Source organism: Mastigoproctus giganteus, chromosome 12 (genome assembly GCF_048544385.1).
Source record: "Mastigoproctus giganteus isolate SK-2022 chromosome 12, ASM4854438v1, whole genome shotgun sequence".
Lineage (NCBI taxonomy): Eukaryota > Metazoa > Arthropoda > Arachnida > Uropygi > Thelyphonidae > Mastigoproctus > Mastigoproctus giganteus.
Genome location: NC_143586.1, coordinates 2,237,892 through 2,262,336, shown reverse-complemented (window position 1 = coordinate 2,262,336; position 24,445 = coordinate 2,237,892). Strand labels below are relative to the sequence as shown.

The 24,445-nt window shown below is 39.3% G+C and overlaps 1 protein-coding gene across 1 annotated transcript in view; it reads right to left on the bottom strand.

Moving 5' to 3' along the window:
• The window catches only part of l(2)k14505 (ATP synthase mitochondrial F1 complex assembly factor 2 homolog l(2)k14505), a 149,795-nt gene that overhangs the window by 15,631 nt on the left and 109,719 nt on the right, over positions 1-24,445 (bottom strand). Inside the window, exon 7 of the mRNA XM_090386193.1 lies at positions 15,664-15,810. Coding sequence (XP_090242319.1) covers positions 15,667-15,810 — 144 coding nt within the window. The 3' untranslated portion in view covers positions 15,664-15,666. The remainder of the gene's footprint in view (positions 1-15,663; positions 15,811-24,445) is intronic.

Below are 24,445 nucleotides of genomic sequence, written 5' to 3'. Positions count from 1 at the left end.
CTTCCTTGGACTCAGAGGAGGTACCCACAGACTGGAGATGTGCAAATGTAACCCCAATTCACAAAGGAGGATCAAAGGATGACACAAGTAATTATAGACCTGTGAGTTTAACTTCTGTTCCAGGAAAATTAAGGGAAGCACTGATTAAAGAAGCACTGCAGGATCATCTTGACAAGAATTCAGTTATAGCTCAGACACAGCATGGTTTTGTTAAGGGAAGGTGTTGCCTGACCAATTTGATTGGATACTATGACGTAGTCACAAAACAATTGCATGCAGAGAATAACTTTGATATTATATATTTGGATCTTAGAAAGGCTTTTGATACTGTTGCACATGGAAGACTTCTGCACAAATTGAAGCAGTGTTGCATTGGTGGCAAATTGTTGCTAGGGATAAAGGGATGGTTTAGTGGCAGAAGACAGAGAGTGGTAATTAATGGACACTGTTCATCGGGGACTAATGTTATTAGTGGAGTCCCTCAGGGTTCAGGGTTGAGTCCATTGTTGTTTTCTGTATTTATAAATAATATTGATGATGGTATATCAAGCTTAATGTCCAAGTTTGCAGATGATACAAAGGTTGGCAGGGCTGTTAAGGACGCTATTGACACTATGCAGCTGCAACAGGATCTGGAAAGGTTGAAAAGATGGGCTGAGAGGTGGCAAATAAGTTTAACATTGACAAATGTAAAGTACTACATATGGAAAACAGCAACCACAGAGCAACGTATCAACTCTGTGGAACTACAGTGACAGTGGTAGAGAATGAAAAGGACCTGGGGGTAATTGTGCAGGCAGATATGAAGTACTCTAAGCAGTGTAGACGGGCTGCAAGAGTAGCTCATGGTGTCTTATCAATGATATAGAGGAATTTTTCTAGCAGGGATAGGGAGCTGATTATTCCCTTATATAAGGCAATGGTCTGGCCGCACCTTGAGTACTGTATACAGGTCTGGAGGCCTCATTTCAAGAAGGATGTAGAGCTGCTAGAATGAGTACAGATTGTTGTTGTTGTTTGTTTGTTTTTTAGGAGCATTAGCAACTAAGGCCATATTGCTCCGGGATATGCGGTGGTCATTTCCTGACCTTTCCGCATCCTCCGTATTTAGTGGTGACGGGCTCGAATCCCAGTCTAATCAAGAAGCGTGTGCTACGCACTGCTGCTCCTTCCCACCTTGCTACGGAGGCGCCGAATGAATGAGTACAGAGAAGGGCAACAAGGTTACGGAACAGAACAAAGGGTTGCTCTTACGAAGAAAGGCTAAATTTTTGCAAATTACAGTGTCTGGAGACTAGGCACTGTCGAAGTGATCTGACAGAGGTGTACAAAGCCTTGAGTGGTTTGAACATGCCCAATGCTGATGGGATACTGCCTCTTGCTCAGAATAATCACCTGAGAGGGCTTTGGTTTGGTTTTTTTTTTTTTTAGGAGCATTAGCAACTAAGGCCATATTGCTCCGGGATATGCTGTGGTCATTCCTTGACCTTTCTGCATCCTCCGTATTTGGTGATGACAGGCTCGAACCCCGGTCTAATCAAGAAGCGTGTGCTATGCACTGCTGCGCCTTCCCACCTGGCTACGGAGGCGCCCCCCTGAGAGGGCATAAATTCAAATTGAGGAAAGACAGGTGTAGGATAGATGTGCGGAAATTTGCCTTTAGCCAGCATGTAGTTGGTTGGTGGTACAGACTTCCACCCCTTTTTGTGGAAGTTGATAGCCTAAATAAATTTAAGGCTCAGCATGACAGGTATTTTGAAAGAACGGAGGTGTGAAGTGGAAGGGGTGTTTTTTTTTCTTGGCTGATGCTGCATAAGCTTGCTTTCTTGCATCATATGCCTCTACTAATGCTAATGCTGAAAGCCTAGTAGCATTCAAGATTAATTCTTTGAATGCGTCCCATTTTGAATTTGCTATTGGTAACATCATCAGTTGTTCCCACCGTATAGAATTTAAATACTGTATCAGACCACCATAATCAACCTTTACGAAAGCAGAAACCCTTCCCTTTATCCCTGATGGTAGTTACCTCTTTAAGTAAATCCCACTTCAGCACACTGTGATCACTGCCACCTAGTGGTTCCTTTATCTCAGTTTCTTAATGCATGAAAAATCACTCCTGATAATCAGATCAAGAATATTACTCGCTCTAGTTGCCTCTCTAACATGCTGCTGTTGAAAACAATCATTTATCACCATCATCCCATCTATTAGAATGAGCAGGAGCCTGAAAAACAAGATGCATGATATTTCAGAGACTGCTGGGAGCCATTGCGGTACAAGTAAACACATGGGTTGTGTTAGGGAAGCTAAGAATAGAAACAGGTGCAGGTATACTTGCGTGTACACCAATGCTAGGAGTTTAGTAAATAAATTTGATGAATTTTGAGGTATTGCTCAAAACATCAAAGGCAGATATTGTTGGGATATCAGAGACGTGGTGTCACACAGATATAAGGGATGCAGAACTGGAATTTGGGGAGTACAACGTCTACAGAAAGGATAGACAGGATAGGAAGGGGGGAGGGGTTATGCTATTAGTTAAGAAACACATAAAAACCAAGGAAGTGAAGCCAGTCGACATCGCTGGACAGTGCAGTGTTGAGTCAGTTTGGTGTGACATAAGCATTGGGAGATCAAAATTGAGAGTAGGAGTGTGCTACAGGCCTAATGACTCTGATGAGTATAATAAGAAACTGTACAGGGAAATAGAGTGGGCCAGTAAATCAGAGAGTCTTATAATGGGGGATTTTAATTTCCCAGATACTGACTGGAATTTGTGGGTTGGTCACTCACACACTAGCAAGGCTTTTGTGGATTTATTGGATGATTGTTTTCTACATCAGCATGTTCGGGAGGCAACTAGAGGGAGTAATACTCTTGATTTGATTATCAGCAGTGATTCTTCATGCATTAAGAATCTGCAGATAAATGAACCACTAGGTGGCAGTGATCACAGTGTGCTGAAGTGGGATTTACTCAAAGAGGTAACTACCATTAGGGGTAAAGGGAAGGGTTATTGCTTTCGTAAAGGCGACTACGATGGACTGAGACAGTATTTAAATTCTATACAGTGGGACCAACTGATGATGTTACCAACAGCAAATTCAAAATGGGAAGCATTCAAAGAACTTATCTTGGAAGCTACTAGGCTTTACATACCAATTAAGAAATATTGTTCAAGGTTTAGGCCAAAATGGATGTCAGATGAACTAATGAATCATATGGCAGAGAAGAAAAATGCATGGGATACTTACAAATTAACACATGACACAGAAGCCTATGATAGATACAAGTTGATATGCAACCAAGTTACAAAGGAGGTTAGGCAGGCGAAGGCAGATTACGAGAAATCCTTGGCAAAAGAATGCAAAGAAAAACAGCAAAGAGTTCTTTACTTATGTAAACTCTAGAAGGAAGGGGATGAATCAGATTGGTCCACTTGATATTGATGGGTCAACTGTTGATGATCCTGCTCAGGTAGCTAACAAACTAAATGAATATTTTGCATCGACATTCACACATGAGGAGTTATTCAGCGAGGGGAATGCCAGAGGTGTATTCAACTCTAGCAGTAAGCTACAGAATCTTGAAATAACTGGGAGTAAAGTGGAGGAGAAACTGTTGAAGATAAACACAAGAAAGGCACCCGGGGTGGATGGGATCGTGGATGGGATCTATCCAGTTATATTAAAGGAGGCGGAGGCAGCAAAGGAAGTAAGCAAACCCTTAGCCATAATTATGAGAGCTTCCTTGGACTCAGGGGAGATACCCATAGACTGGAAATGTGCAAATGTGACCCCAATTCACAAAGGAGGATCAAAGGCTGACACAAGTAATTATAGACCTGTGAGCTTAACTTCTGTTCCAGGAAAATTAATGGAGGCACTGGTTAAAGAAGCACTGCAGGATCATTAAGACAAGACTTCAGTTATAGCTCGGACACAGCATGGTTTTGTTAAGGGGAAGTCTTGCCTGACCAATTTGATTGGATACCATGATGCAGTCACAAAAGAACTGGATGCAGGGAATAGCTTTGATATTATATACTTGGATCTTAGAAAGGCTTTTGATACTGTTGCACATGGAAGACTGCTACACAAAATGGAGCAGTGTGACATTGGAGGCAAATTGCTGCTATGGATAAAGGGGTGGTTGAGGGGGAGAAGACAGAGAGTGGTAATCAATGGACACTGCTCATCGTGGACTAATGTTATTAGTGGAGTCCCTCAGGGCTCAGTGTTGGGTCCATTATTGTTTTCTGTATTTATACAGAAAACAATAATGTTTTCTGTATAAATACAGAAAACATTATTGTTTTCTGAATAAAAATTTCGGTGTTTATGAATGATATTGATGATGGTATATCAAGCTTAATGTCCAAGTTTGCAGACGATACAAAGGTTGGCAGGGTTGTCAAGGACACTACTGACACTATGCTACTGCAACAGGATCTGGAAAGGTTGAGCAGATGGGCTGAGAGGTGGCAAATGAAGTTTAACATTGACAAATGTAAAGTACTACACATGGGAAACAGCAACCCCAGAGCAACGTATCAACTCTGTGGTACTACACTGACAGTGGTAGAGAATGAAAGGGACTTGGGGGTGGTTGTGCAGGCAGATATGAAGTTCTCTGAGCAGTGCAGACGGGCTGCAAGAGTAGCTCATGGTGTCTTGCCAATGATATACAGGAATTTTTCTAGCAGGGATAAGGAAGTGATTATTCCCTTGTATAAGGCAATGGTCAGGCCACACCTAGAATACTGTATACAGGTCTGGAGGCCTCATTTCAAGAAGGATGTAGAGCTGCTGGAACGAGTTCAGAGAAAGGCAACAAGATTAGTGAATGGAACAAAGGGGTGCTCTTATGAAGAAAGGCTTAAGTTTTGCAAATTACAGTGTCTGGAGACTAGGCACCAGCGAGGTGATCTGATAGAGGTGTATAAAGGCTTGAATGGTTTGAGCATGCTCAATGCCGATAGGATTCTTCCTCCAGCTCAGAAAAATCACCTGAGAGGGCATAAATTCAAATTGAGGAAAGACAGATGTAGGATAGACGTGCGGAAATTTGCCTTCAGCCAGCGGGTGGTTGGTTGGTGGAACAGACTTCCGTCCCTTGTAGTGGAGGTTGATAGCCTAAATAAGTTTAAGGCTCAGCTGGACAGGTATTTTGAACGAACAGAGGGGTGAAGTGGAAGTGGGGTTTTTTTTTTTTTTTTTTTGGCTGATGCATAAGCTTGCTTTCTTGCATCAAATGCCTCTACTAATGCTAATAAAGAAACACTCACACAAAAGCCTTTCTAGTGTGTGACTGTTTAACCCACAAATTTCAGTCAATATCTGTGAAATTAAAATCCCCCTTATAAGCCTCTCTGATTTACTGGCCCACTCTATTTCTCTGCACAATTGCTCATTATACTCATCAGATTCATTAGGCCTATTACATACTTCTACTCTCACTTTTCCTTTCCCAGTGCCTATGTCACACCAAATAGACACAACATTGCATTGTCCACCAACATCAATTGATATGCCCTTCATTAGATTTTATGTGTTTCTTAACTAAGAGCATGATCCCTCCTCAATTCCTGTCCTGTCTTTCCTTTCTGTACACATAGTACTCCCCAAATTCCAATTCTGCACTCCTAATGTCTGTGTGACACCAAGTCTCTGATTTCCCAACAATATCTACCTTTGATGTCTTGACTCTGGCACTTCAAGCACATCAAATTTATTAACTATACCCCTAGCATCGGTGTTTTTATTTTTATGTAAACCCCAAACATGAGAGGTATTAGAACCTATAGTATTTAGTACCGTGCTTGGGTTGGAGGTTGAGAAGACGAAAGAAAATATTTGTTGACAATGGACTTGAACTTCTGCAGACTGTAATTTGTAAGAAATATGCAAATTTCTTACAAATTTGCAGATTGAAGATTGTTCCAGAAAACAACAAGTTGAATGAATAAACAAGAAAGATGAAAAGTTGGTTCTGTGAGTTTGAAGCTAGACAGTAAATGGATGTTGGCTGATGGCTGCAAGTGTTCGGACTGTTTTGACAGAGAGATCGGGAATTGTAGAAGTCAATTCAGAAGAACAGTGCCCATGGAAGTATCTGTAGAAGAGGCATGCAGCAGAAACAGTACTTCTATGAGATAGCGAGTGGAGAGACTCTGTTAGAGATGAATCATCAATTAACCTAACTGCCCTTTTCTGAATGGAATCAAGAAGCCTGAGAGAGGTTTTGGCGGCACCACCCCCAGATGTGGGAACAATATTCCATGGTAGGCTGGATTTGCGATTTATACAGAGTGAGCACTGTTTGGAAGAAAAGTAAAGGTGAGAGCGAAAGAGAAAACCAAGTTTTTTAGATGCAGAAGAAGCAATATTTGTAATGCGCTTGTGCCATGAGAGATTAGAAGTCAGGGTAATCCCCAAAAGAGATATATCATTTTGTCTAGAAATTGGAGTGTCACCAAAGATAAGCATAGGAGCAGAAGAATCCTTTTTGCGAGATATAAGACAAGACTGAGTTTTAGAAGGGTTGAAATCAACTAAGTTAATTTTGCCCCACTGGAGAATTACCTGAAGATCGGCATTTAAGGAATTGGTAGCAGACTTTCGAGAAGTTGAAGTTGATTGAGCAGAGCAGGGTTTCTCAAAATGGAAAGTAGAATGCAATGTGCTATCATCAGCAAAAGTGTGGATTGGATTTCCAGTCAATGGAAGAAGGTCATTAATATACAAGAGGAAAAGAGTGGGGGAAAGAACTGAACCTTGGGGGACTCCGGCATTAGTGGAGTAGTTAGAAGACAGAGAGCCACCTACCATCACCCTCTGTGAGCGATCAGAGAGAAAATTGGATAACCAATTACAAAAAACAGTTGGCAAACCATAAGATGGAATCTTGTTTAGAAGACCTTTATGCCAAACACGATCGAAAGCCTTTCAGATGTCGAGAGCAACTACTTGTGTTTCACCATACCTTTCCATTGAATTAGTCCATAAATGGGTAACATAAGCCAAAATATCACCAGTAGATCGACACTGACAAAATCCATACTGGCAATCATTGATCAGACGAAGGTTTCTAGGTAGTTTAATAGTTGGCGGTTAATTGATTTCTCCATTACTTTAGAAAGAGTAGAAGTAATTGCAATATGACGATAACTGGATGGTAGGGATTTGTCACCCTTTTTAGGAACTAGCTGGATATAAGCAAATTAACAAGCAGAAATAAAAACACCTTTGGAATAAGAAAGTGAAAACAGGCGGCAAAGAAATAGGAGTAAGTTCAGGAGCACAGGTTTTGAGAACAAGTGGAGAAATACCATCGGGACCTGGAGCTTTCTTAGCATCGAGATTCATCAAAATCCTTCTGACATCCTTTTGACGGAAGACCACAGGAGGCATTGAATGGAGCGTGTTGGGAATGGTGGGAGGTGTTTTACCAAGATCATTAATACATGAGTTGGAAGAAAAATGGGATGCTAGCAGGTCAGCTTTATCCTTGGCTGAAGTGACAACAGAACCATCTGGTTTGGACAGAGGTGGGAGCAGAGATGGGCAAAAGTTGCAGCCAAATAGTTTTGGCAAGAGACCAGAATGCTCGGCTACCATTAGGGCAAGAAACAAGTTTTCTACTCTTAGCCTGTTCAAACTCTAGTTTAGACTGATTGATAACTGCTTTACAATTGTTGCGAGCTTTTGTGTAGGCAGAAAATGAAACTGAAGAATTAGAAACAAGCCAATTAAGATATGCAACGTTCTTCTCTTGAACAGCCTTAGAACAATTATTGGAAAAACGAAGGTTTAGATAAAGGGCGAGATTTTAAAGTGGAGTGTGGGATAAAGGATTCCATTCGTGTAAGAATAATTTCACTGACCCGATCTGAGCAAATGTTGACATCAGAAGTTTTGAAACAGTAATCCGACCAAGGAAAAGAAGAAAAGAAATCTCGCAGGTTATCTCATTTTGCATTCTTGTAATGCCAAACAACATGAGGTTGGGAATAGCCATGAGATAAAGGCTCCATTGGAGAAGAGACAATCACCAAGTTGTGATCTGAAGTGCCTAAAGGACCTCTCACTTCTACCGTGTACTTAGAAGGGTTGTTTGTGAGAAAAAGATCAAGCGGGTTGGCTGTATGATTAGGATTGTCAGGAATTCTTGTAGGTAAATGAAAAATCTGTGCAAGATCATTAGTAATTGCAAATGCCTCAGCATCTCGACCAGCTGGGTTGGTGTGACTAGAAAACAGAAGCCAGCTGGAGTTGTGAACATTAAAATCACCAAGGAAAATTACCTCACTAGTAGGAAAGATGGACTGGAGAAAGTCAAGTTGCAAAGAGAGGAAGTCAAAGAGCTCCAAATGATTAGTGGAGTTAGGAGAACGGTAGAGACAACAGATGAATTTGACACAATGAGGTAGAGAGATTTTAAGCCAGAGAAGATCGAAGAGAGAAGATTCCAAATTGCCAAGTCTCTGACAGGGAATATCAGAACGGACATAGGCACAAGTACCACCTTTGAGGCGAATGGAATCATACAACGAATAATTTGGGCATCTGAGATGAGCAGTAGTTGAATCAACTGATAACTGAGATTCTGTCAGAAAAAGTACATGGGGTTTGGCAGACTGCAAGTGGAAATGGACATCGTTGAGATTAGAATTGAGACCACATATATTTGTGAAATGAATTAGGAAGAGTTTGGGAGGTTTAGATCTTTTCGAAGATGCAAGTATACATGCACCCGTTCCTACTCTTGGTTACCCTAACACAGCCCATGTATTTACTTCTTCCACTGTGACTCACAGAAGTCCTGGAAATCCCCATTGCCCTGCTTTCCGGGCTGCTGCTCAATTACATTTCAATAGATGCAGTGCAAGAATCAATTTTACCTGTGCCAGCAGCTACAGTTAATTTATTAGTCCGTGTATCCCCCACCCCATGCTAGCAGTTTTCCGACCCACCTAACTCTGCCTTGATAGCATCAGCAAATATTCTTGCACCCTTTCTATTCAAGTGGATCGCATCACTGTAGAAGCAGTCTCTGCTGTGAACAAGCACAGACCAGGCTGAGAAAAATTCTACCCCTTGAGCCTTGTACAATCTCTCCAGGGCAGAATCGATCGACAAGGTTCTCATCACATACTCCCTCCTATCGTGTCTTGGCAGAATTGCAGACACTTTCAAATTCAACCCTAACTCTTGGCTTTTTTTCAACACTGACCTGTGCTTGTTAAGTAATTCCGCCCGTCTTCTACTCTTAATATCATTAGTACCAACGTGTACAACAATATCACCATTTGTGCCTTTAAAAGATGATATCTGCTCTACAATGTCATCAACCTTTGCCCCTGGCAGACATACCCTGGTCCTGTTCCACCTATCCTTTTTGTGCAATATGTTTCTCGTTTTCACAGCACGCTCATTAATTTGAGCCTTTTGCTTTGCTGTTCTGGTCTGAGACATGATTTCTATTCAATTTCAAATAAAATTCCAATACAAAATATAACCCAATGCAGTTATAACACTATATATATGTATTTCAGTATCGAATATTATCTCCGAATTACGTTATATGACTTTCTTATCTCCTGTCAAGTTATATGTATTAATTTATAATATTACGTTTGTAAAAATAGGTTGTTATGTAGGTAGTTAAAAAAGTACAATAGTGGAAGTGCTGGAAGTTCTCAGGGGAGAACTGAGGGGGGCAGTTGTCCTCTGAATCACAGTCTATTGAAATGCACTGTTTGTTTGATGTTTGTGAAGCAATCAGGAATGGGACATGATATTGCCAAGGGGAATGTCTTTGTGTGTGTGTGCAATGTAAGGAGTGCGAGGAAATCAGGCGCCAACTCGGCATTGTGATGGGCTTATTTGAGAGCTTGAAGGACAGGGTGGATGACCTCGAAGTATTTAAATTGAGGGACCCATGAAGCTCTCAGCTGCCCACATCAATGCCAGAGCTTGCACTTGAACATCATGCAACACAGCAGCAACCCCCAAGGCAGAATGAGCTGGTCCCAAAGGAACAAGTTGTTGTTGAATCTATTGTCGGGGGAACGGGGAACATATTATGCAAAAAGGATAGATGGAACAGGACCAGGGCATGTCTGCAAGAGGCAAAGGTTGATGATGTTGTAAGACAGATATCATCCTTTAAGGGCACAAAGGGTGATATTGTTGTACACGTTGGCACTAATGATATTAAGAGTAGGAGACCGGCAGAATTACTTAACAAGTACAAGACAATGCTGAAAAAAAGCCGTGAATTAGAATTGAATCTTATTTGCTAATGCTATCGAGGCAGAGTTAGGTGAGTCGGAAAACTGCTAGCTTGTGGTGATACACGGACTAATAGATTAACAGTAACCACTAGCAGAGATGAAAGTGATTCTTGTACTGCTTCTATTGGATGAGCAGCAGCCTGGAAAACAATGGGATTCCAGAGACAGCTGGGAGTCACTGTGGAACAAGAAAATACATGGGCTGTGTTACAGTCGCTAAGAATAGGAACAGGTGCATGTATACTTGCATATACACTGATGCTAGAAGTATAGTTAATAAATTTGATGAGCTTGAAGTGCTAGTCAAAGATCAAAGGCAGATATTGTTGGGATATCAGAGACATGGTGTCACAGAGACATAAGCAGTGCAGAACTGCAATTTTGGGAGTACAGTAAACCCCCGCTATTCGCGGTATCTGTATTCACGGTTTCGCGTATTCGCGATCGCCGATTTAATATAAAATGAAACCTAAAAAAATGTGAATTTTAAAGCGCCGTGAATATTTTCCACCATAAAAAAAACATGGGCGTGGCTAAAATTATCTTTCTCGGTCAAAACAGAGCTCAGTGGGGGGGGGTGACAAAATCGTGAGCATGGATGTTTCTCGCTAATCCTTGTTCAATATGTGTTATGCGCTTGTTATGGAAGGTTTCGTCGTTTGCTTTTAATTTATATGCTTATACATTGAATAAATTTATCAATTTATAAATTGATATGCTTACAAAAATGATAAATCTACCATTTTGCAGTGTAAAACAGACTTTTTCGAGTGTGTTAACGGAAGAAAGTGACTTTATTGTGGACAAGTTCTTTCTAACCCCCTACAAAAATATGACTACGAATAACAAGGGAAATGTGAAAATATCAAAGAAGGTGATGACATTAGCGAATAAAATTGAGTTATTAGATAAAATTTTTAATGGTGAAAGTGTCTCCTCAGTGGCAAAACATTATAAAATCAATGAGTCAACGGTACGATCAATCAAAAAAATCTGCCGTAGTGTCCGTGAAAACGCGCTAATTGCTTCAAAAATTTGCTCTGTAACTCGTGATGTTAAATTGGAAAAAATGGAAAAAGCTTTAAATCTGTGGATAGAAGACCGAACTCAAAATAAAATTCCGTTAAGTTCACTCATCATTCATGAAAGGGCAAAACTCCTTTATCAACACTTTAGCGAAACTGGTGATAGCACTGGCGGGATACATAAGTTTTTTTGCTAGCAAAGGCGCTGGTTTGAAAGATTTGTTTGAAATTTCTAATAAATATTACATTTAATATTAAATTTCTTATTTTCATTTCGATGCCATATGCTTGCATTTCACTATGTACGTATTCATGTACATATTCATATTATGAAGGTACATATAATACATACGTAGACAAAATTTTAGACTAGTTTTTCTTATATATTTCATACTTTGGAACGGAACCCCCTTTATTACTATGGGAGCCATAACTCAGTATTCGCGTTTTCGGTATTCACGGCATTTCTCAGGAACGTAACCCCCGCGAATAGTGGGGGTTTACTGTACAATATGTACAGAAAGGATAGACAGAACAGGAAGGGAGGAGGGGTTACGCTGTTAGTTAAGAAACACATAAAATTTAAGGAAGTGCATCCAATTGATGTGGGTGGACAATGCAATGTTGAGTCTGTTAGGGGGTGACATAAGAACTGGGAAAGGAAAAATGAGAGTAGGTGTGTGTTATAGGCCTAATGAATCTGATGAATATAATGAGACATTGTGCAGAGAAATAGAGTGGGCAAGTAAATTAGTGTCTTATAATGGGGGATTTTTATTTCCCATATATTGACTGGAATTTGTGGTTTGGTCACTCACACACTAGCAAGGCTTTTGTGGATTTATGATGATTGTTTTCTACAGCAGCATGATTGGGAGGCAACTAGAGGCAGTAATACTCTTGATCCGATTATCAGTAGTGATTCTTCATGCATCAAGAATCTACAGATAAAGAAACCACTAGGTGGCAGTGATACAGTGTACTGAAGTGGGATTTACTCAAAGAGGTAACTACCATCAAAGGTAAAGGGAAGGGTTTTTGCTTTCGTAAAGGTCGTCTGAGACAGTATTTAAATTCTATACGGAAGAACCAGATGATGATGTTACCAACAGCAAATTCAAAATGGGAAGCATTCAAAGAATTAATCTTGGAAGCTACTAGACTTTTGATACCAAAAAAAGAAATATTGTTCAAGATTTAGGCCTAAATGGATGTCAGATGAACTAATTAGATACGTGACAGAATAAAAATGCATGGGATACATATAAATTAACATGTGATACAGAAGCCTATGATAGATATAAGCTGGTCTGTAACTGAATTACAAAGGAGGTTAGGCAGGCGAAGGCAGATTATGAGAAATCTTTGGCAAAGGATACAAAGAAAAACAGCAAAGGGTTCTTTACTTATTTAAACTCTAGAAGGAAGAGGATGAATCAGAATGGTCTACTTGATAGTGATGGTTCAACTGTTCATGATCCTGCTCAGGTAGCTAACAAACAATGAATATTTTGCATCGACATTCACACATGAGGAGTTATTCAGGGAGGGGAATGCCAGAGGTGTATTCAACTCTGGCAGTAAGCTAGATAATCTTGTAATAACTGAGAGAAAAGTGGAGGAGAAATTGTTGAAGACAAATTGTTTTTGCATTTTACTGTGATCCAAGCCCGAGGCGGGAATCGAACCCGCGACCTTTGGGTTGTCAGGCATGCACTTTACCTACCTGGCTAGCCCAGTCGGCATTGAATGCTGTGAAGGATAGAGTTAACTGTCATTCTTCTCAAGTGGCTTGGTATCTATTGCCAGTTATATCATGGTCACTATGGAAGAGAGTTAGCCAGGAAGGGGGAGAGAAGGTAACTCTGAAGATATTTTTATTGACTGTTTTTTGGTAATTATTTTGTATGAGGAATGCTTCGAGAAAGCTTCTTTTGCAGGTGTGTAATGTTCAGCACTTTGGGATCTGAGATGTAGAAGGTATGCAGATGTGCGGTCTGCAATCCATGAAAATCTGATATTATTACTACACTTCAACAGAATTGCACACTGTTGCCATTTGATGGCAATTGCACTCCATCTGCAATTGCCATCAAATGGAGGATCCGCCATAGGTGTCCCAATACCTGATCAGACTTCCTAAGGGATTCAGGTGATTCTCTGGTATGGTAATTACTTCTTCACTCTGGCTCCAAATTAGGAAAATATAACAAATCTTAACCACATTTTAGAGGGGAGGGAATCAATCCATAAACATTGTTGTTGTTGTTATTGTTGAAATAAACTGTTTTTTTGAAAAACTTATAACAATACACTATCTTTGATAGTCTACTTGATATAGTAATAAAACTTAATGTGCACAAAAGAAAAAAGTATGCACTATACATGACTGCTTTTTTGAAAAATGGATACCGAAGGATCTTTCTTGGAATGTGTATTTGATAAGGTTGCACATCTTAAAGGAAAATGTGGCTATAGTAGCTGCATTATAAGCTTCCAAAAACCGACATCAAATTGAAATGAAATGGAATAAATGTGACTTTTTAAAAAATAACTGAAATACACGTAAATAGTGTCGTCTCAAAACTTGCAAAGACAAATAGTTATTATATACAGGGTGATTCACTACCAGTGTGACAAACTTGCAGGAGGTGTAGGGGGCACAAAGACGAATCGGAATCACATAGCATTGCAGGGTCCGAAATGCCTTTGTCATGTGGTAGAGGACGTTGAACGGGAGGTCGCGTGAACAGTGATCCCGCTGGAAGTCAGCATTTGCGAACCGTTTCTGTTGAAGAAACCAAGTAGCAAAAGTCCTCCAGAGTGGATAATCCGCAGGCTCCAATGATTGGACGCGTTGCAGATGGTATGAACTCATTTGGTTTGTTGACAGTATCCTCCATACAGTGGATTGGGAAATACCCAATCGTTGGCCAATTGCTAGAGTACTCATACTCGGATTGCCTTCTGCAAGACATAGGATATTCTCCTCATTGTCTGGCATCCTCGTCGTTCGCTCTCGATTCATGGTACCTCTCGTGAAACAACCAGTTTCACGTAACCTTCTGTGCACATGTGCGAAAATCGTATGATGAGGAGCACGCCTGTGCGGGAAACGTTCCTGGTACAAGCGCAGAGCGGCGCAACCGTTACAGTCCGCAGCTCCATGCGCAAGGTGCATGTCGGCCAGTTCAATGTTTGAATACTCGTCCATCCTACTGCCTCGGGAACCGGTTTGCAAATGCTGACTTCCAGTGGGATCGCTGTTCACGCGACCTCCCATTCAACGTGCTCTACCGCATGACGAAGGCAGTTCGGACCCTGCAATGCTATGTAATTCTGATTCATCTTTGTGCTCCCTACACTTCCTGCAAGTTTGTCGCACTAGTAGTGAATCACCCTGCATATATATATAATAACTTGTGCCTTGTGCATTTAATCTTAAAATAGACAAACAGTACATTTGAAATATCAAGTGTGAGATCTGCTAATAAATGAGAGAACATCAACTATATCAGGCTGTGACAGGATTACTATTCACCAACAAACAAACTCAAATGCCACTCTTCTTACAGCCATTTCAGTGCTTTTTTTTGTCACCTCACCAGTGAAGAGTTGGAGGTATGATTGAAAGACCTGAAGTAATGACTGTATTAAACAACTGCTTTTTATACTTAGTGGACACAACCATTTTATACCCAGTAAAGAAATCTCAACTGACTTTCTTTAGTACGTTTTTGTTTCAAAAAATGTAAAAAAAAAATTTTTTAATGGCAGTTGATATTTTCATTTCACCTAGAATGAGATGGCTGTGCCCACCAAGTATAAAAAGGAATTATTTAATTTAGCCTTTACTTCAAGTCTTTTAATTTTGCCTAATTTTTCACTGATGAGGTGACCAAAAGCACTGAAACGGCTGTATGAAGGGTATCATTCATGTTTGCATGTTAGTCAAGAATAATCCTGTCATAGCTAGTGTTCTTTAATTCATTAGCAAGTCTCATACTTGGTATTTCAAATAGTATACTACTTCAGAAGTCCCTCATCCAGTTTTTGTTTTTTTAAATACTGCTTTATATCATTTGGTTACACAAAATGGTATAAAGCAGTATTTCACACAAAATTATATAAAGTAGTATACTACTTGTCTATGTCTGTTAATATGAAGATTGTTCATCCACTCCTTATTCTTAAATCACATGATTGTAATAGCAGCACGACAGAATAAAACACAGAACTTGACAGGATGGGATAGCTGAAAACAAGATTAGTGAAAATATGGATAATATGAGAAATTAATACAAAAATAATGGGAGAAAAAAAAATGTTGTTGCTTACAATTTATTGATGTGAAAGTCTCCTTTTCTGCAAAAATGAAGTTGATCCACTATTGAGGTAAATGAACAAAACAGATGAAGCTACCCGAGACAATGTTTGCATTAGTTCCATATCATGAGCCCATTCAATCTTTCCCCATTTATTAATCTATAAATACATTAATATTTATCAATTACACACCGTGGATTCAAAAATTCTAATTTACTCAAACTTCAGCAGTTTAAATTTGATGTTATGAAATTTAACCTGTTGTCAGTTGCATGAAATCACATACAAGGCAAGTGCGAAATTCACAGCATACTTTTGCCTTATTCAACAGAGAGTTCTTGAATTTTTAGTAGAGAATGGTGTGAGACAAAACAAATTACCTTGAACAGTAGAATGTTTACGAACAAACCCACTAGGTGCATGCCTAGAGGCTTCCAATATTTCAGAGTACCCACTCAAAAAATTTTTTAATGACTTGAGGCCCTGAAGTCATAGCCAGGTCCCAACTGATCCAATTTTTCAATGAAAAAAAAAAAAAAAAAAAAAAGAGCAAAATGATACCCATGCAACAAACAATAGGTTATATAGGCATGCACCTAAAAATAAAAAATAAATAAAATAAAAGAAAAGAAAAGAAATAATAATAATAAATAAACGTATGATCATATCACAAAACCAAATCTCTTCTTAAATAAACTTTGTGACACCACTGGATCTGTGACTCATGTCAGTTACAGAAAGATAAACTAAAGAGTATATTAATGGTAACTGCACACTGAAATGAAACATGAGGACATCAGAGGAAGTCAAAGTGTTTTCAAGGAACCTAAGCTAAACAACTAATGCAATTACAGTCAAATCTCGTTAATACAAAGTTCAAATAACATATTTTTTAAAGATTTTATATTTTATTTTATTTGTAAGATAAACTAAAAAAAAGCAATTAACGGAAATGAAAATATTGTACAGTATAAATTTTGATATATACAATATTTTAGTATAACAGTAAAAAGAATTACAATCTTAATATAAAAGGAGACATACAAACCATTAACTTTTTAATAAATTAATCTAATTTAAAGAAAGAATCCAATGTTGTTTGCACAGTTTTTGTCCTATATGCATTTTTAACTACAGCACAGACATCATCAAATGCAATAGTTGTTTCTCTATCAATGTTACTGCAGGCCAACACATTCTTTATTATGTTCAATACATTTTGGGCATCTTTTTAGATGGCAGTGTGTGCGCTTCTTCACTTTCGCTGATAAAAAAAACATCATCGTTTTGTTTGGTGCTCAGCAGCTCTTCTGGTGTTGGCATTGCAGTGGTAGCAACTTCATCATTCCGCCTTCACAAACTCTTCAAATTCGCCAACAAAATCCATATTCTCCTTCAAATTCCTCCATTTCTCAATGTTGCTATCACATTTGTCTGCTGGATCATGTTTTTCAATGATATTCTCTCCAAAACCACTCTTTCTGAAGCAGTTGATTATTACACGATGCAGTATTGTCCCAAGCAATAAGGAGATTACGAATAGCATCCAACACATTCCAGCTTGGCTGCAAATTGTTCCTCCTTCTATGTTATGGATCAAGTACCTTATCAGGTGGGCTCTGTATGCTCTCTTGAGGTTTATAAATAATGCCCTTGATCCAGTGGTCGCATTAAACAGGTGGTACTGGGGGTTAAAACAACAGCTCTATATTTGTCAACTTAAGCGTCTCGGCAGAATGTGCTCTACAATGATTTAGAATCATCAAAATGTTCCTTTTTTCTGAAGCCATTCTTCTGTCCACTTTTGATAACTCTGAAAAATTTTGAGTGTAAGCCAAGCACTTCTATTGGCCTCATAATTACAGGGAAGTTGGTAACTGCTTTAAAACATCTTGGCTTGAAAAACTTACCAATCACAAGTGGGTATAGTTTTGTATTGCCATCTGAATTGTAGCATAACAGAACAGAACAGTGAGTATTTTTTACTAACTTTCCACCATGACAAGACTCCTCGAACAGCAAATTATAAAATAAACCTATCTCGTCAAGATTAAAAATATCCTTTGGCACATAATTTTCAAGAATGGACTAAACAGAACACAACCAGTGTGCAGCCTTTTCTTTGTCGACTAATCCAGCCTCACCCCAAACATTTCGCGAAGCCAAGTTATTCCTGTCTTGAAATCTTTGGAGTCAGCCACTGCTGCATTTGAAGTCGCTAATTCCTTGTTGCTGAGCTAGATAATTTGTCTTTTCTTGCAAAATTGGACATGATACTGGCAAATTAGATGCACGCATTTGTTGGTACCACTCTAAAAGTTTTGTTTCAAGCTCCTCGTGTTTTACACCACAAATTCGTTTCCTGTTTTTCATCACCGAAAAAGAATAAAAGGTGATCCTTTTATTCTTTTTCGGTTTTTCAGAATTGTTAATAAAGTAGATAAAGGAATGTTGTATTCCTTTGCAATGTCCATTTTGCTTCTTTCCATCCTATCAGTCTCTTGTATAATTTTTAGTATAATTTACAGGTTTAATTCCATCCATTTACATCTTGTCACCATAACACTGCTAGATAAGATTTACTATAAACAAATTTTAAATTAATTTAAAGACACAAGTTCTAAAAAATATATCAGCTCACATAAAATGACACAAAAATTAGATTCCTGTATACAGTAGCAAAAGACTTTGAACTGGGGTAACGACTGCAACTGACCTTATTCCCTTGGAGAGCGAGGGAGCGCATGTAAACAACTTAGAAAAACCTTTTATTCTTTTGTTAATTTAACAACTCATCCTACAGAAAGATGTTTTCAGAGTGCACTTGATGTTGTAGCTACCATAAACTGCTTTTGTTTATACAAAACTAATTTCTAATAAGTCAGTGCCATCCTTCGGGAAGTAGGGAGCCGGGTGGTCAGAGGTAATAATAATGCCAAGATTTGTATTAAACGTACAAAATGACAATATTTATTTCTCACGGGATGAAAAAGAACTTTATAATATATATTAACCGAATTTTGTAATAAACTAATATATTTACATAGAAAAGCCTATCCTTTCATGGGGGGAATGGTATGTGCTTCTATAAACGAGTACTTTGTATAAAATGAGTTTGTATCAACAAGATTTTACTCTAGTTAGAAAAATCACTGGTTAGCTTTTGACCAAACTCTAGGACTACAGATCCACCAAAACTCTGAAAATAACCAGATTCAAGACACAGTTCGAGAAACAGTCTAAAAACAAAAATGAGGAAGGAGGCAATAATCAATAAAAACTGAGGTGAAGAAATCTGCTTCCATAATCTCTGATGTTCCATACCAAAAAGCAGATGATGTGATCATAAGTACACTGCACTAGGATTTACTTTAGTGGTCTGTAAATAGGCACCTCCGTAGCCGGGTGGGCAGGAGCAGCAGTGCATAGCACACGCTTCTTGATTAGACTGTGGTTCGAGCCCGTGACCACCAAATATGGAGGATGCAGAAAGGTCAAGGAATGACCACTGCATATTCCTGGAGCAATATGGCCTTAGTTTGCTAATGCTCCTAAAAATCAAATAACAAACAGTGGTCTGTACATATAGAGAATGCTACATATAAAACAAATACAACATTAGACCACTATTTCAACAGTCAGTCTTTATTCAGAAGATTCAGCCCTTATGTGTACAAAATTAAGAAATAATTCATGAGCTATCACAAACCCTGTTCTATGAGTTTAGCAACTCAGTAGTAGCACCTTCTGCTTCCAATGTGATCACCTACCAATAACTTGAATTCCATCCAAACAGAGAAAATACAACCACCACAGATGAACTAACGGAAGAGAGAGAGACAGAGAAAATGTACCCCATAAAATATCTTAAATCATAAAGCCACGTAGCCATTTTCAATCTTTGCTGGCATTGGACTTGAGGAACTAGTGCTGATGCTTAATCAGATTGCCAATGTTAATTCTCTAAACTGATCACAACTTATCAATCACATCTCTCAATTGCATGTGTGGAGGAAGGGGAGAGAGAGAGAGAGTTCCAAAGAATGAGTTAAAATATCATGTGGACAGAATGAAAACCAACAATGTGAATATGACCCACCTGACACATACAGAACTTGTACACATGAAAGAAACAAGAAAATGTGAAATTAATAAGCATTTTCAAGATTATAAATGCACTACCCAACAAAATCACTGTGGGCCCAGATAACTTCCTTGTATTTATGATACAGGTTTGTAGAACCTACAAAATTGGCCTGTTCTACAGTGGCAGACAAAAAAAGTAACATTTGTAGTGAAACATATAAGATAAGGGGCTTAGAGGGGAACAGGTATCCTGTGTATTATCAGACACTCATCCTAAAACACTGATGGATCCAATATCTCTCTATTACAAAAGGTTTAGGAGAAGTCTGGTTGGCCTGCCTCCCTAAAATCCACTCATGCACACCTTCTCGATGGAAAGCCCTGTTATGTCACTTAAGTGGCAATGAACGTGTAGAGTGGTTCTCTCCAAGACGCCTGGTCAGCGTGAAGAGGAAAAGACCAAACCCTCCAGCATATGACAGCACGACAAAACAAATGGCCCTCAGTCCCCAGCAGCTTTCACTCCACCTGGTACAGCAGCGAGAGGATCAGAGTGGAAGCAGAGGGTACTAAGAATCTCTGGGTATGACCAGGCTGCCTTGGCCTGTTAGAATGTAAGATCACTCATCGGTGAAGACAGGATATTAGAGCTGGAAAAGGAATTAGAAAATGTGAATTGGAATATCATCGGTTTGGCTGAAACAAGAAGAAGAAATGAATCACTTATAAGTTTATCAAGTGGAAATCTGCTGTACACCAATGGAAACAGTGAAAGGAGTGAAGGTGGAGTTGGGTTTCTGGTCCATAAAGATTTAAAAAACAACATTTTGGAATTCAAAAGTACATCACCAAGAGTGTCAAGACAAATACTCAAGATTTCTAAGAGGTACAAGCTAAAGGTTATAATGATTTATGCACCAACATCGAGCCAAGATGATGAAGAGGTTGAAGAAATGTACACAGAAATAGAGAGTCTTCTAGATGAGCAGAAAACCCACTACACTATGGGGGGGGACTTCAATGCTAAGGTTGGAAAAAGACAAAACAGCACAGAAAGGAAACTATAGGAAATTTTGGAACTGATGAAAGAAATGAAAGAGGTGAAAGACTTGTGGAATTTGCAGAATCTTAAGGATTGTCAGTAATGAACACTTTTTTCAAGGAAAGGGTGAACAGAAAGTGGACATGGAAGAGTCCAAATGGATTAACAGAAGATATATTGTGAATGATGTTAGCGTCCTGAATAAGGTAAATATTGGAAGTGATCACAGAATGGTAAGATGTACACTTGATATAGATGTAGGAAAGGAAAAAACTGACTCGAGTAAATAATACAAAGGTCTTTGAGATAACAGAGGAGGAGAAAAAGCAGTATGTACTGGAACTTAAGAACAAGTTTGAGCTTCTGCAGACTGCTCAGGACCAAGATATCGACGACCAATATTACAACTTTCTGAAAGTGATAAAGCCCAAGAAACCTATAGGGAAAAAGAAATCCAAATAAGAAAAAATTAGTCAAGAAACACTTGATATGATGAACCGAAGGCGAAAAATGAAGAGCAAGATAAATACTAACAAGGAAAAAATTGAGTATACTGAGTTATGCAAATCCATTAGAAAAAGGCTCAGAGAGGACATAAGAAGATTTAACACAAGAAAAGTAGAACAAGCATTAAAGGAAAACAAAGGATTTAAATCAGCAGCCATGAGCAGTAATACAGAAAGACAAATGATACTGAAACTGAAGAATAGCGATGATGGTGTACTTAGGCCTGACGTAGCCCAGTGGTCAGGAGCGAGGGTGCATAGCACGCGTTCCATGAGTAGACCGGGGTTTAAGCCCGTGACTACTAAATACGATAAATATTTGTATTGACGATTTATTGTAAACTCTACTGACTTGATTGTCGTGCCGGAGTATAAACAGAAAAATTTATAAACAGCAGAGAAGGCATAATTCAAATAGCAGAAGACTAATATAGAGAATTATACAAGGAGTGAGGGAATGATGCCAGCAGTGGGGAAGATGGATTGCAAAGTAGCAATGCATACGGCACACCCGATATTCTTCCTGATGAGGTAGAACATGCATTGAAGAAAATGAAGAATCAGAAAGCCCGGGGGAAGATGAAGTTACTGTAGAGTTGTTAAAATTGGGAGGAAGAGACATAACACAAAAACTGGCAAGGCTCTTCACAAAGTGCATTAGAAAAGGTGTGATGCCTAAGCAGTGGAATAATGCAATCATAGTTTTGCTGCATAAGAAAGGAGTTAAATCAGAAATTGGAAATTAGAGACCAATTAGCTTGTTATCCCACATCTACAAGTTGTTCACAAGGGTCATTACTAACAGATTAGAAAGAATACTTGATGAGAATCAACCAAAAGAGCAAGTTGGCTTTAGGACAGGATTCTCAACTATGGATCATCTTCACGTAATATCACAGCTAATGGAGAAAGCAAATTAATATAAAACACCATTATGCGTGGCATTTGTGGATTATGAAAAGGCATATGACTCCATACAGCAAATGGCAATGTTTCGGGCACTGGAAAGTCAAGGCATAAATACACCATATATTATGATTTTGAAGAAAATATATGAGAGTGTTACCTCCTTTATTAGAATAGACAAAGACAGTAGGAAATTTAAAATCGAGAAAAGAGTTCAACAAGGAGATACAATATCTCCGAAGCTGTTTATTGCTGCCCTTGAGGAAGCTTTCAGAAGATTAGACTGGTCGCAGAAAGGAGTCAATGTGAACAGAGAGTACCTAAACCATTTACAGATGACATTGTGGTCATAAGCCACGATCCCAAAGAATTGGAGGAAAATCTTAATCAGTTATGCACAGTTAGTAAGGATTTTGGACTAAAGATGAATATGGCTAAAACAAAAGTAATGATGAACAAGTATGCCACAGAAAGGAAAATTATGATTGAAGGAGCAGTAATTGAAAAGGTGGAGTCATATACTTATTTGGGTTGGTTGGTTGGTTAGTTGAGTTTTATTGGCGCATCAGCAACTTAGGCTATAATGCGCCAAAACAATTAGTAAAACATTCAGTGACCTAATGAATTAGGTCACTAAGTCAGAGTATAAAACAATTATAAACTGTAAAAGACAAATATCTGTAAACAAGTAACAGTAGTAAATCTTAAAATAATAAGATTTTTTTAAATATGAGTAAAAAGGTTTACTGTTTTTAGGAAACTAAAAATAACAGACACATTGTCATTGTCGGATAAAATCTGACTGAGTGTATACGGCTCAGTCAGATGGTTAAAAGCGGTAAAACGAGCATTTCTAAAATTGGTACAGTCACATAAAATATGTTTAACGGATAAAATGGTGTCGCACTGCTCGCACATAGGAGGGTCATCAGCCCTCAGCAAAAAGGAGTGTGTAATTCGACAGTGTCCTATGCGGAGCCGAGCAAGAACAACTTCCTCTTTGCGATCCCTGCGTAAGCTGGACCGCCAAGGATGGATCATAGGCTTAATTTGACATAGTTTGCTTGTAGTAATCAGTCGATGCCACGAATCTTGCCACTGAGATTGTAGGTTACTACGGATCACTTGCCTGTAGTCTGTATAGGGGACTAACAGGTCAAGATTATCCATCAGGGCTGCTGATTTGGCTGCAGTGTCAGCCAAATCATTTCCTCTAATCCCGATGTGACTGGGGATCCAGCAGAAGCGGATATCGAATCCACTTTCATAGAGGCTGTATATTATCTGCTGGATTCGGGACAGGGTTGGATGATTAGTGTGTGACATCGCTGATAAAGCCTGTAATGCACTCATTGAGTCGGCATATATAATACACCTTGGGTAACGGTGTTTTCTTATGTGATCTAGAGCTAACTCTATGGCATGCAGCTCTGCAGTGTAAATGCTGCAGTCAAGGGGTATCTGCTCTGATATGGTTTTATTTGGAAAGACAGCAGCAGATCCCACATACGATTCTGACTTCGAGCCGTCTGTGTAAACTGGCAAGAAGTCAGAATGTTCTGCACGGTGTTGTGAATAGAGCTGAAGGTAGACAGAAATTGGAGTATTCGACTTCGTCGCAATCTTGAGCGAGAAGTCACATGCTGGTGTTTGTGCATGCCAGGGTGGAATGGGTTCCTTTGGTGATCGAGCGACCTTGTCTACCGAGATGTTAAGCTCATTGAGTAGCTCTTGAACAAGAATGCCGAATGGGCGATTGGCGGTCCGTCGTGTGTTGTAGAGATTTTCCCATTGTGGCTCGAAAACGGATGTCCACGTGGGATGGTCTGGTAGGGACTTCAGCTTGAAGGCATATTGTAGAGACAACTGCATTCGTCGAAGCGACAACCTTGTCTACCGAGATGTTAAGCTCATTGAGTAGCTCTTGAACAAGAATGCCGAATGGGCGATTGGCGGTCCGTCGTGTGTTGTAGAGATTTTCCCATTGTGGCTCGAAAACGGATGTCCACGTGGGATGGTCTGGTAGGGACTTCAGCTTGAAGGCATATTGTAGAGACAACTGCATTCGTCGAAGCGACAACCTTGTCTACCGAGATGTTAAGCTCATTGAGTAGCTCTTGAACAAGAATGCCGAATGGGCGATTGGCGGTCCGTCGTGTGTTGTAGAGATTTTCCCATTGTGGCTCGAAAACGGATGTCCACGTGGGATGGTCTGGTAGGGACTTCAGCTTGAAGGCATATTGTAGAGACAACT